The 14,554-nt window shown below is 41.3% G+C and overlaps 1 protein-coding gene across 1 annotated transcript in view; it reads right to left on the minus strand.

Annotated features, from left to right (window-relative positions):
- Positions 1–707: 707 nt before the first annotated feature.
- The window catches only part of DNAJC10 (DnaJ heat shock protein family (Hsp40) member C10), a 107,963-nt gene continuing 94,116 nt past the window's right edge, over positions 708–14,554 (minus strand). Inside the window, exon 23 of the mRNA XM_068245414.1 lies at positions 708–1,087. Within this exon, the coding sequence (XP_068101515.1) occupies positions 1,076–1,087 (12 nt within the window). The 3' untranslated portion in view covers positions 708–1,075. The remainder of the gene's footprint in view (positions 1,088–14,554) is intronic.

Below are 14,554 nucleotides of genomic sequence, written 5' to 3' on the forward strand. Positions count from 1 at the left end.
CAGCCCTAGTAGATATGCCGACTCTTTATGGCGACCTCTAACTCCACTAAGCAACTATGTTCACGTAACAGAAGGATGTATATAAGACACAATCAAATCCTCATCTTGCCGTGCACGGGGTAGGGGTGGAGAATAAAACTTTGAGATCAGGCTTATTTGAAAGCTAAAACTTTATCAGTTCAACACACAGACACACACTAAGGACTGGCTCACGCGGCGATCGCAGGTTGTTTTTTTTTACCGGCCGCAGTTAATTCAAGTGAATGAATGGTAGTGCTTGCTCCGTACATTTACAGTCGTTTGCACAAAAACAGCGCTCCGATCCCGATTTTTCCCATCATTTCAGCCAACCCTGGCAGCAACATGCAGCTTCCAGGGGTTGCTTACCGTTGCATCTCTGTGTGCCTTTGCGGGGGTGAAAAACACTGATCGCTGCAGAAAGCCGCCAAATTCTTTTCCGCACACTTGTAAACAAGCATTTGACTTATACGCCAAGGGATGCCTGGCAGTCACCCGTGGAAACCAGCCCTTACCCACTCCCACACACAATAGGATGCTTCTACATCAATACTATTCCATCTTCTCTGGACAAGCCGCAAACAAGTTATCACATCTTATAATGGGCCTCAATCAATGAGGATGTCGTCAGTTTTATATTTAGATTGTATTTAGTTAAATGTTTAAGTTACTGCATGAACTACAAGTAATCCATATAAAAATAAGATTTTATTGAAGCAAGTAATGTAGCTTGCTTCAGAAGGAATCGTATCTGGTAAAGTCCAACTTTGCTGCGGGATGTTGTAATGCTTTCACTCATCAAATCAAATGTGCAGCTTTTGCTTTGACAGGGTAAAAATACTGTGTAAAATCTGTAGTGCAGGTAAACACTCCCAGCAAACAGAACATGCTTGTAGGAGGGAACGGAAAAGGCAACTGATTTGTCTAAGTTGGTGGGAGTTCTCAGCACTTCTGATGATCAGTCCATTGTCTGGTTTCCACCTTATATTCTTTTTCTTTTTACTCTGAAGGGATAAATCCTCCCCATAAAAAGTAACCAGTGATATGTTGGATTCCACTACAACTCATCCTGTAGAGAAAGCAAATAAAGGAAACCTTGTGAAAAAAAAATTGTATGAAATGATAGAAGATTAAAGAATACCTGCAGTGAGAGGCATATGGAGGCAGCCATATTTACAGTATTTCATTGTAAACCATACCAGTTGCCTGGTAGCCCTGCTGATCTCTTTGGCTGCAGTGGTGTCTGAATAATGCCAAAAATAAGCATGCAGCTAATCTTGTCAGATCTTTGTCAAAAACATCTCATCTGCATGCTTATTACTGGTCTATGGATAAAAGTATTAGAGGCAGAGGATCAGCAGGATAGTCAGGCATATTGTTTAACCACTTCAGCCTTCAGTGTTTTCACATTTCAGTGCTCCTACTATTCATTTTCCAATAACTTTACCACTACTTATGACACCTAAATGATTTATATCGTGTTATTTTCCCCACGAATTAGACTTTTTTGGTGGTATTTTTATTAGTTTATTAGATTTTGTAGTTTTGCTGAACCCTTCCCAAATTCGATCATAATGTAGAAAATGTAAGTATTTTTAAATGACGGAGTTTGTCCCTACCTAATTTTTTTGTCACAGGGGTCCAAACTATAAGATCCATCAAAATTTATTCTACAACTCATTAATGGCCTCAATTAAAATTTGGCCACATATACGGTAGGTCATTTGACAACAAACTCGATGCATAGCAATCCATACTTCTCAAGCTGCACCTATGGCTTTTTTGCAGTTCATTCAGATAGGTGGGTGGTTAATGTTAGCAGTAGTTGAGGGGCTGTTAGGTTTATGCAGCGATAGAGGCTTCAGGTGAGAGTTGGGGTACTGTGAGTGTTAGCAGACTTATGGTTAAACTACTTATATTCTACTATCGTGGATAAGAGAATATTAGTAAAACGACCGAAATTCTATTGGGTAGAGAAAGAAAGCCCATAATACAGCACCACTCAAGATATATTCAAAAATGTAACAATTTATTTCACATAATAATAATTGACATAATGGGAGATTCAAGTATGAATAAAAACAGTTAAAAAAGACCTCATAGTCTTAAATGACCAGCTGCAATAATTCATATATTCAATGCATAAGTTAATGATAACACATATGTAGCAAATAATCTACTAATAAATAGCAAAGATAAACCAAACTGGTGGGCAACAATTTAGAGCCCACCAGTGGTAGAACCCGGGTTCAGTAAATGTAAAGTGCTTAGTGATAATAATTGCATATAAATATAAAACTGTGCAATGATGATACAAAAAACAAACTGCATATACCAACTGTAACAATATGAGCAGCCTCATAGGTAAAGTGCATATGAGCAAAGGGTGAGAAGTGAAAAAAAGAGAAGGATACTTAGCCCAGGATACTAATAATAAAGGCAGCTGGAAAAGACTGGGATCCCCTCAGACATTCCACCAGGTTCGCGGGCGTCACCACGCTTTGACAGGAGGAGAGGACACCGTGCTCGTGAACGCCAAGCCGGCGTTTAAATGGAGAAAGAGGGCGTGCATCGGAGAGGCAGGCGTCAACCGGATGTGACGTCACCGCTATCCGGAAGAGAGGAGGAGGAAAGAGGAAGGCGGAAAAGACCACGCTGGAGCGCAGCATAGGAAGCTGAGAGGTGAGTAACCAAGGCAACCAGCACCCAGCAGTAGCCCAGAAGATGCGGAGATTGAGAACGCAGCCAGACTACCAATCTAGAGTCTGAATACATATACATATACATATGTCCAGCACCCAAGTCACAGCACAATGCATATAATACATACACATATCTATATATATAAACAGCACGACAGCATATCAATAAACAACCCTATTTAAAGGGGGCATATAAATGTCCAAGGTGAAACTGTGCATCACCCCGACATCCTAGAGAACAAAAAAGGGGGGGGCCCGGAGGCACATCCAGATCCACAGAGGAATCCTGAATAATTGTCCAAAAACACCAGTAAGGAAAAATCCGGAATAAATGTCCTTCAACAGAAGAGGGGAGGCCTGTATAGACCAAAGCGAATGGGGTCCCATGGTGCACATAAAGTCCCAGAAGTTCATGTCCCATCTCGGATAGCAGGATAACAGAGTCCACACACTTGTCCATGTACCACATTCACATACATACGGTTCGGCGAATATAAGATCATATGCAATTAGATCTGTACATACAGAGAAGAAAGGAACAGATGTAAGTATACAAAAAATGCATAATTGAACCAAAATATAAGACTGCATATAAATCGAAAAAATGCAAAAGATACATCTGTATGACAGATGCATAAGATTGCAGGAGCACATTATCCCAAATATCCAGACCAATCGATTTCTTCATTAATCCCACATGGTGACATACTGTCCAACTGATAAATCCATCTAGCCTCCCGCCTCAATAGAGCTCTGGAAACATCACCACCCCTCATACCTAATTTGATCTGATCTAGACCATGTACCTTTAGACCAGCTGTGGAACCCCTATGCATGGACAAAAAATGGGAGGCCACTGATGTTAATGTCTCCCCATTGTCCAGATCACGTTGGGCCAATCTGATTTTAGACAGATGTTGTTGGATCCTAGTTTTTAACATGTTTTTAGTCTGTCCCACATATATTTTACCACAAGGGCAGGTGATCGCATATATGACCCCCCTGCTTTTGCAGTTAAGGTACCCATTGATCCTATATTGTTTGGTACCTTTGGTGTCATAGATCATATTTTGGGGCTGCATATACATACAAATGTTACAGTCACCACAAGGATAGCTGCCTCTGAGTGGACCTCTACATCTCCTTCTTCCTTCAACATAATAACTTGAGCATAATCTGTCTTTGAGGCTCGGACATCTTTTGGCTGAAATAGATGCATTTGGAGTAATGAATTGTGCAATAGTCGTATCTGACAATAAAGTTGGCCAAGATCCATTAAGTATGCGATACAAATCCCTCCATTGATTGTTGTAAACTGTACTGAATCTTACCAGTTGACTAGTAGTTCTTGATGTCTGATGTAACAATTGGGACCTGTTCGCACCCTTGGCTCTTTGGTAGGCCTGCGAGATCACCCGCCTGGGGTAACCCCTATCTTTAAATCGATCTGATAATTCCCGTGCCTGTGAAAAGAAATCATTGGTATCAGAACAGATACGGCGTACTCTCAGAAATTGTCCAGTGGGAATATTATTGCGTAAAGGTCTGGTATGTGCACTCTGATAATGTAATAAAGAATTAACCGAGGTGGGTTTACGAAACAAATCCGTACTGAGATGGCCATCCGTATCAACTTTGATCTTGATGTCCAGAAAATCAATGTCTGTGGAGGAAACATGCCTGGTTAGATGAATATTCATGTTGTTATTATTTAAGGCACTCAAAAATCTGTCACAGTCTTCCATGGACCCCCCCCAAAGCATAAACACATCGTCAATAAATCTGCGCCAGCCCATAATGTAGGGCTGAAACTCTTCCAGAAGTGGCCCAAAAACGATTTCTCGTTCCCAATAGCCCAGAAATAGATTAGCTATTGAGGGGGCACATTTCGCGCCCATGGCTACTCCACACACCTGTTTATAGAAAACTCCATTAAATAAAAAGTAATTATGACTCAAAATGAAATCAGCCAACCTCAAAATTAATTGTTTAAGATCCTCCTGATGATTGCTCTCCATGTTTAGGAAGTAGGAAATGGCTTTGAGGGCCCATTCATGTGAGATATTAGTATATAAAGATTCTACATCAAACGACACCAAAAGGGTACCTGATGGAACTGTGAGAGATGAAACAATTATGTAGAACATTCAAAGATTTGAACAAAGCATATCTCAAATTGTGGTGGAATGTACATAGTTTGAAACAATACAAAGAGGAAGGGATCTATCCCAGGGGCATTAGAGTCCAGATCTTTCCTGCCTGGGAGGTCACTGACAGTTACAGGACCACCTGGGAGGAGGGCCTGGCTAAATGCTCAGCAATTGTGATTGACATGCTGATAGAACATGATGAGAGATTAATGGCAATGAAAAAAGTGGAGCTCAAGGCACTTGAGACCACACTAATGGGATCTAACAGGAGCATCATTGTTCAGCCCTTTCTTAATCAGTTGAAAATTGATATGGACAATTTTGAAAAATTTATCATAGAGGGCAAACGCAAAAAACTGATGAGAGATCGTCAGGATTATGATAATGGAGCAGCCTATAGGTGGAGGCATAGGGGTAATGGGAGGAGACGGAGGAGGTATCCCAAACCCAGCAAGCCCACACCCCAGGGAGGTCCCCAACAGCCACCACATAATAGACACAATCCTAGGGGCCCAGCACCCAGTGACACAGCCTCCAACAGCGATTTTTTATCGGACAGCGATATAGACGCAGAAAGCGAACAAGGAGGGGTGGTAGGAGGCATAAGTACGGGATCACACAGGGATCCTTCAACTCCACGAGTGAAACGCCTGAGGGAGCAACAACACATGAATTAAAAGTAATCAATCTCACGAACTATGAACTAACAATGGCCGAGCAAAGTGTACTTACAAGGGGACTCACATTTTCACCCACCAAAGGTTTAGACAAATTTGAAGTCTTAAAAGATGTGTATCTTTTCTGTAGGAAACTTGTATTCAAGAAATATTTTGAGGGAGGTACGGAGGCATCCCCACACATGGAGTCCCTGGATAGACAGGTGTTTGAAGACTTGATGGCATTATTACAAGAGAGCCAACAGAATGACTTGGTGAGTAATCGATCGCGGCTTTTCAGGCCTCGATCAAAGTACACTATACCCTTTGGCTCTTGCCCGGTGGTCAAAATCTTTTTTGAAACAGTTTGGAAAGAGATTGAACGTTTACCAGTTATCCCTAATCAGGGTCAGAATTTGAGTAAAGAAGAACAAAAAGCTATAAAAAGTTTATCTGATAATGACTCTTTTCTAATCAAGGAATCGGACAAAGGAGGGAATGTTGTGTTATGGCCGAAGGAGATGTATTTAAAGGAAGCATACAGACAACTCAAGAACACCAACAATTATATACCATTGCCTGGAAATCCGACAGAGTATTACAAGGCATTACTAGATGATATTCTGGTGATGGCTAGAAATGCAGGTATTATCTCTAAAAAAGAGTTTGAGTTTCTTTCAGTTAAACATCCAGTGATACCGACCCTCTATTTATTGCCTAAGGTGCATAAAAATGCCACTTGTCCACCTGGTAGACCAATTGTAGCTGGAATAGGAAGTCTAACTGCTCCTTCCTGTGAATTTATAGATTTCTTTCTACAAAGACATGTGACCAGTCTGGAATCCTACTTGAGAGACAGCTCTGACTTGTTGAAAACTTTGGAGGATCTCACAGTTCCATCAGGTACCCTTTTGGTGTCGTTTGATGTAGAATCTTTATATACTAATATCTCACATGAATGGGCCCTCAAAGCCATTTCCTACTTCCTAAACATGGAGAGCAATCATCAGGAGGATCTTAAACAATTAATTTTGAGGTTGGCTGATTTCATTTTGAGTCATAATTACTTTTTATTTAATGGAGTTTTCTATAAACAGGTGTGTGGAGTAGCCATGGGCGCGAAATGTGCCCCCTCAATAGCTAATCTATTTCTGGGCTATTGGGAACGAGAAATCGTTTTTGGGCCACTTCTGGAAGAGTTTCAGCCCTACATTATGGGCTGGCGCAGATTTATTGACGATGTGTTTATGCTTTGGGGGGGGTCCATGGAAGACTGTGACAGATTTTTGAGTGCCTTAAATAATAACAACATGAATATTCATCTAACCAGGCATGTTTCCTCCACAGACATTGATTTTCTGGACATCAAGATCAAAGTTGATACGGATGGCCATCTCAGTACGGATTTGTTTCGTAAACCCACCTCGGTTAATTCTTTATTACATTATCAGAGTGCACATACCAGACCTTTACGCAATAATATTCCCACTGGACAATTTCTGAGAGTACGCCGTATCTGTTCTGATACCAATGATTTCTTTTCACAGGCACGGGAATTATCAGATCGATTTAAAGATAGGGGTTACCCCAGGCGGGTGATCTCGCAGGCCTACCAAAGAGCCAAGGGTGCGAACAGGTCCCAATTGTTACATCAGACATCAAGAACTACTAGTCAACTGGTAAGATTCAGTACAGTTTACAACAATCAATGGAGGGATTTGTATCGCATACTTAATGGATCTTGGCCAACTTTATTGTCAGATACGACTATTGCACAATTCATTACTCCAAATGCATCTATTTCAGCCAAAAGATGTCCGAGCCTCAAAGACAGATTATGCTCAAGTTATTATGTTGAAGGAAGAAGGAGATGTAGAGGTCCACTCAGAGGCAGCTATCCTTGTGGTGACTGTAACATTTGTATGTATATGCAGCCCCAAAATATGATCTATGACACCAAAGGTACCAAACAATATAGGATCAATGGGTACCTTAACTGCAAAAGCAGGGGGGTCATATATGCGATCACCTGCCCTTGTGGTAAAATATATGTGGGACAGACTAAAAACATGTTAAAAACTAGGATCCAACAACATCTGTCTAAAATCAGATTGGCCCAACGTGATCTGGACAATGGGGAGACATTAACATCAGTGGCCTCCCATTTTTTGTCCATGCATAGGGGTTCCACAGCTGGTCTAAAGGTACATGGTCTAGATCAGATCAAATTAGGTATGAGGGGTGGTGATGTTTCCAGAGCTCTATTGAGGCGGGAGGCTAGATGGATTTATCAGTTGGACAGTATGTCACCATGTGGGATTAATGAAGAAATCGATTGGTCTGGATATTTGGGATAATGTGCTCCTGCAATCTTATGCATCTGTCATACAGATGTATCTTTTGCATTTTTTCGATTTATATGCAGTCTTATATTTTGGTTCAATTATGCATTTTTTGTATACTTACATCTGTTCCTTTCTTCTCTGTATGTACAGATCTAATTGCATATGATCTTATATTCGCCGAACCGTATGTATGTGAATGTGGTACATGGACAAGTGTGTGGACTCTGTTATCCTGCTATCCGAGATGGGACATGAACTTCTGGGACTTTATGTGCACCATGGGACCCCATTCGCTTTGGTCTATACAGGCCTCCCCTCTTCTGTTGAAGGACATTTATTCCGGATTTTTCCTTACTGGTGTTTTTGGACAATTATTCAGGATTCCTCTGTGGATCTGGATGTGCCTCCGGGCCCCCCCCTTTTTTGTTCTCTAGGATGTCGGGGTGATGCACAGTTTCACCTTGGACATTTATATGCCCCCTTTAAATAGGGTTGTTTATTGATATGCTGTCGTGCTGTTTATATATATAGATATGTGTATGTATTATATGCATTGTGCTGTGACTTGGGTGCTGGACATATGTATATGTATATGTATTCAGACTCTAGATTGGTAGTCTGGCTGCGTTCTCAATCTCCGCATCTTCTGTGCTACTGCTGGGTGCTGGTTGCCTTGGTTACTCACCTCTCAGCTTCCTATGCTGCGCTCCAGCGTGGTCTTTTCCGCCTTCCTCTTTCCTCCTCCTCTCTTCCGGATAGCGGTGACGTCACATCCGGTTGACGCCTGCCTCTCCGATGCACGCCCTCTTTCTCCATTTAAACGCCGGCTTGGCGTTCACGAGCACGGTGTCCTCTCCTCCTGTCAAAGCGGGGTGACGCCCGCGAACCTGGTGGAATGTCTGAGGGGATCCCAGTCTTTTCCAGCTGCCTTTATTATTAGTATCCTGGGCTAAGTATCCTTCTCTTTTTTTCACTTCTCACCCTTTGCTCATATGCACTTTACCTATTAGGCTGCTCATATTGTTACAGTTGGTATATGCAGTTTGTTTTTTGTATCATCATTGCACAGTTTTATATTTATATGCAATTATTATCACTAAGCACTTTACATTTACTGAACCCGGGTTCTACCACTGGTGGGCTCTAAATTGTTGCCCACCAGTTTGGTTTATCTTTGCTATTTATTAGTAGATTATTTGCTACATATGTGTTATCATTAACTTATGCATTGAATATATGAATTATTGCAGCTGGTCATTTAAGACTATGAGGTCTTTTTTAACTGTTTTTATTCATACTTGAATCTCCCATTATGTCAATTATTATTATGTGAAATAAATTGTTACATTTTTGAATATATCTTGAGTGGTGCTGTATTATGGGCTTTCTTTCTCTACCCATATTGCTTCTAGTTGGGCCCTTAGCACGCTCTCATGTTTTGTTAGTGTTGCGGACGCATTGTTTTGCTATCCTATAACCAGGGGTGGTTCTGTCCTTATACCACCCCCTCGGTCCAGCACCTTACAAATTTAATTTAATTACTGTAATTTAGTGTGTTTTTTTGCACAATAATTTCCCCTATCTTCTTTGACATTGGGTGTATTCAATATGGAGGGTTTTATTGACACTTTAGAGACAGGTTGGAATAGGAGGTTTGAAACAGCCTTTGCTGGGGCGGGCCCTCAAGGTGGCAGTGGTGCACCTGACGAGATGAAACAATTATGTAGAACATTCAAAGATTTGAACAAAGCATATCTCAAATTGTGGTGGAATGTACATAGTTTGAAACAATACAAAGAGGAAGGGATCTATCCCAGGGGCATTAGAGTCCAGATATTTCCTGCCTGGGAGGTCACTGACAGTTACAGGACCACCTGGGAGGAGGGCCTGGCTAAATGCTCAGCAATTGTGATTGACATGCTGATAGAACATGATGAGAGATTAATGGCAATGAAAAAAGTGGAGCTCAAGGCACTTGAGACCACACTAATGGGATCTAACAGGAGCATCACTGTTCAGCCCTTTCTTAATCAGTTGAAAATTGATATGGACAATTTTGAAAAATGTATCATAGAGGGCAAACGCAAAAAACTGATGAGAGATCGTCAGGATTATGATAATGGAGCAGCCTATAGGTGGAGGCATAGGGGTAATGGGAGGAGACGGAGGAGGTATCCCAAACCCAGCAAGCCCACACCCCAGGGAGGTCCCCAACAGCCACCACATAATGGACACAATCCTAGGGGCCCAGCACCCAGTGACACAGCCTCCAACAGCGATTTTTTATCGGACAGCGATATAGACGCAGAAAGCGAACAAGGAGGGGTGGTAGGAGGCATAAGTACGGGATCACACAGGGATCCTTCAACTCCACGAGTGAAACGCCTGAGGGAGCAACAACACATGAATTAAAAGTAATCAATCTCACGAACTATGAACTAACAATGGCCGAGCAAAGTGTACTTACAAGGGGACTCACATTTTCACCCACCAAAGGTTTAGACAAATTTGAAGTCTTAAAAGATGTGTATCTTTTCTGTAGGAAACTTGTATTCAAGAAATATTTTGAGGGAGGTACGGAGGCATCCCCACACATGGAGTCCCTGGATAGACAGGTGTTTGAAGACTTGATGGCATTATTACAAGAGAGCCAACAGAATGACTTGGTGAGTAATCGATCGCGGCTTTTCAGGCCTCGATCAAAGTACACTATACCCTTTGGCTCTTGCCCGGTGGTCAAAATCTTTTTTGAAACAGTTTGGAAAGAGATTGAACGTTTACCAGTTATCCCTAATCAGGGTCAGAATTTGAGTAAAGAAGAACAAAAAGCTATAAAAAGTTTATCTGATAATGACTCTTTTCTAATCAAGGAATCGGACAAAGGAGGGAATGTTGTGTTATGGCTGAAGGAGATGTATTTAAAGGAAGCATACAGACAACTCAAGAACACCAACAATTATATACCATTGCCTGGAAATCCGACAGAGTATTACAAGGCATTACTAGATGATATTCTGGTGATGGCTAGAAATGCAGGTATTATCTCTAAAAAAGAGTTTGAGTTTCTTTCAGTTAAACATCCAGTGATACCGACCCTCTATTTATTGCCTAAGGTGCATAAAAATGCCACTTGTCCACCTGGTAGACCAATTGTAGCTGGAATAGGAAGTCTAACTGCTCCTTCCTGTGAATTTATAGATTTCTTTCTACAAAGACATGTGACCAGTCTGGAATCCTACTTGAGAGACAGCTCTGACTTGTTGAAAACTTTGGAGGATCTCACAGTTCCATCAGGTACCCTTTTGGTGTCGTTTGATGTAGAATCTTTATATACTAATATCTCACATGAATGGGCCCTCAAAGCCATTTCCTACTTCCTAAACATGGAGAGCAATCATCAGGAGGATCTTAAACAATTAATTTTGAGGTTGGCTGATTTCATTTTGAGTCATAATTACTTTTTATTTAATGGAGTTTTCTATAAACAGGTGTGTGGAGTAGCCATGGGCGCGAAATGTGCCCCCTCAATAGCTCATCTATTTCTGGGCTATTGGGAACGAGAAATCGTTTTTGGGCCACTTCTGGAAGAGTTTCAGCCCTACATTATGGGCTGGCGCAGATTTATTGACGATGTGTTTATGCTTTGGGGGGGGGGGTCCATGGAAGACTGTGACAGATTTTTGAGTGCCTTAAATAATAACAACATGAATATTCATCTAACCAGGCATGTTTCCTCCACAGACATTGATTTTCTGGACATCAAGATCAAAGTTGATACGGATGGCCATCTCAGTACGGATTTGTTTCGTAAACCCACCTCGGTTAATTCTTTATTACATTATCAGAGTGCACATACCAGACCTTTACGCAATAATATTCCCACTGGACAATTTCTGAGAGTACGCCGTATCTGTTCTGATACCAATGATTTCTTTTCACAGGCACGGGAATTATCAGATCGATTTAAAGATAGGGGTTACCCCAGGCGGGTGATCTCGCAGGCCTACCAAAGAGCCAAGGGTGCGAACAGGTCCCAATTGTTACATCAGACATCAAGAACTACTAGTCAACTGGTAAGATTCAGTACAGTTTACAACAATCAATGGAGGGATTTGTATCGCATACTTAATGGATCTTGGCCAACTTTATTGTCAGATACGACTATTGCACAATTCATTACTCCAAATGCATCTATTTCAGCCAAAAGATGTCCGAGCCTCAAAGACAGATTATGCTCAAGTTATTATGTTGAAGGAAGAAGGAGATGTAGAGGTCCACTCAGAGGCAGCTATCCTTGTGGTGACTGTAACATTTGTATGTATATGCAGCCCCAAAATATGATCTATGACACCAAAGGTACCAAACAATATAGGATCAATGGGTACCTTAACTGCAAAAGCAGGGGGGTCATATATGCGATCACCTGCCCTTGTGGTAAAATATATGTGGGACAGACTAAAAACATGTTAAAAACTAGGATCCAACAACATCTGTCTAAAATCAGATTGGCCCAACGTGATCTGGACAATGGGGAGACATTAACATCAGTGGCCTCCCATTTTTTGTCCATGCATAGGGGTTCCACAGCTGGTCTAAAGGTACATGGTCTAGATCAGATCAAATTAGGTATGAGGGGTGGTGATGTTTCCAGAGCTCTATTGAGGCGGGAGGCTAGATGGATTTATCAGTTGGACAGTATGTCACCATGTGGGATTAATGAAGAAATCGATTGGTCTGGATATTTGGGATAATGTGCTCCTGCAATCTTATGCATCTGTCATACAGATGTATCTTTTGCATTTTTTCGATTTATATGCAGTCGTATATTTTGGTTCAATTATGCATTTTTTGTATACTTACATCTGTTCCTTTCTTCTCTGTATGTACAGATCTAATTGCATATGATCTTATATTCGCCGAACCGTATGTATGTGAATGTGGTACATGGACAAGTGTGTGGACTCTGTTATCCTGCTATCCGAGATGGGACATGAACTTCTGGGACTTTATGTGCACCATGGGACCCCATTCGCTTTGGTCTATACAGGCCTCCCCTCTTCTGTTGAAGGACATTTATTCCGGATTTTTCCTTACTGGTGTTTTTGGACAATTATTCAGGATTCCTCTGTGGATCTGGATGTGCCTCCGGGCCCCCCCCCCCCCCTTTTTTGTTCTCAAGGATGTCGGGGTGATGCACAGTTTCACCTTGGACATTTATATGCCCCCTTTAAATAGGGTTGTTTATTGATATGCTGTCGTGCTGTTTATATATATATAGATATGTGTATGTATTATATGCATTGTGCTGTGACTTGGGTGCTGGACATATGTATATGTATATGTATTCAGACTCTAGATTGGTAGTCTGGCTGCGTTCTCAATCTCCGCATCTTCTGGGCTACTGCTGGGTGCTGGTTGCCTTGGTTACTCACCTCTCAGCTTCCTATGCTGCGCTCCAGCGTGGTCTTTTCCGCCTTCCTCTTTCCTCCTCCTCTCTTCCGGATAGCGGTGACGTCACATCCGGTTGACGCCTGCCTCTCCGATGCACGCCCTCTTTCTCCATTTAAACGCCGGCTTGGCGTTCACGAGCACGGTGTCCTCTCCTCCTGTCAAAGCGGGGTGACGCCCGCGAACCTGGTGGAATGTCTGAGGGGATCCCAGTCTTTTCCAGCTGCCTTTATTATTAGTATCCTGGGCTAAGTATCCTTCTCTTTTTTTCACTTCTCACCCTTTGCTCATATGCACTTTACCTATTAGGCTGCTCATATTGTTACAGTTGGTATATGCAGTTTGTTTTTTGTATCATCATTGCACAGTTTTATATTTATATGCAATTATTATCACTAAGCACTTTACATTTACTGAACCCGGGTTCTACCACTGGTGGGCTCTAAATTGTTGCCCACCAGTTTGGTTTATCTTTGCTATTTATTAGTAGATTATTTGCTACATATGTGTTATCATTAACTTATGCATTGAATATATGAATTATTGCAGCTGGTCATTTAAGACTATGAGGTCTTTTTTAACTGTTTTTATTCATACTTGAATCTCCCATTATGTCAATTATTATTATGTGAAATAAATTGTTACATTTTTGAATATATCTTGAGTGGTGCTGTATTATGGGCTTTCTTTCTCTACCCATATTGCTTCTAGTTGGGCCCTTAGCACGCTCTCATGTTTTGTTAGTGTTGCGGACGCATTGTTTTGCTGACCGAAATTCTATTACTGTCATTTTGCACCGATTACTGTTATTTTGCACCCATTTTTCTTTGCAGCACAATTATACAGTAGGTACGCCCTATCTACAGTGGGATGTGAAAGTTTGGGCAACCTTGTTAATCGTCATGATTTTCCTGTATAAGTCGTTGGTTGTTACGATAAAAAAATGTCAGTTTAATATATCATATAGGAGACACACAAAGTGATATTTGAGAAGTGAAATAAAGTTTATTGGACTTACAGAAAGTGTGCAATATTTGTTTAAACAAAATTAGGCAGGTGCATAAATTTGGGCACCACAAAAAAGAAATGAAATCAATATTTAGTAAATCCTAAATCCTTTTGCAGTAATTACAGCCTATAAACGCTTCCTGTAGGTTCCAATGAGAGTCTGGATTCTGGTTGAAGGTATTTTGGACCATTCCTCTTTACAAAACATCTCTAGTTCATTCAGGTTT

The sequence above is a fragment of the Hyperolius riggenbachi genome, chromosome 7 (assembly GCF_040937935.1).
Source record: "Hyperolius riggenbachi isolate aHypRig1 chromosome 7, aHypRig1.pri, whole genome shotgun sequence".
Lineage (NCBI taxonomy): Eukaryota > Metazoa > Chordata > Amphibia > Anura > Hyperoliidae > Hyperolius > Hyperolius riggenbachi.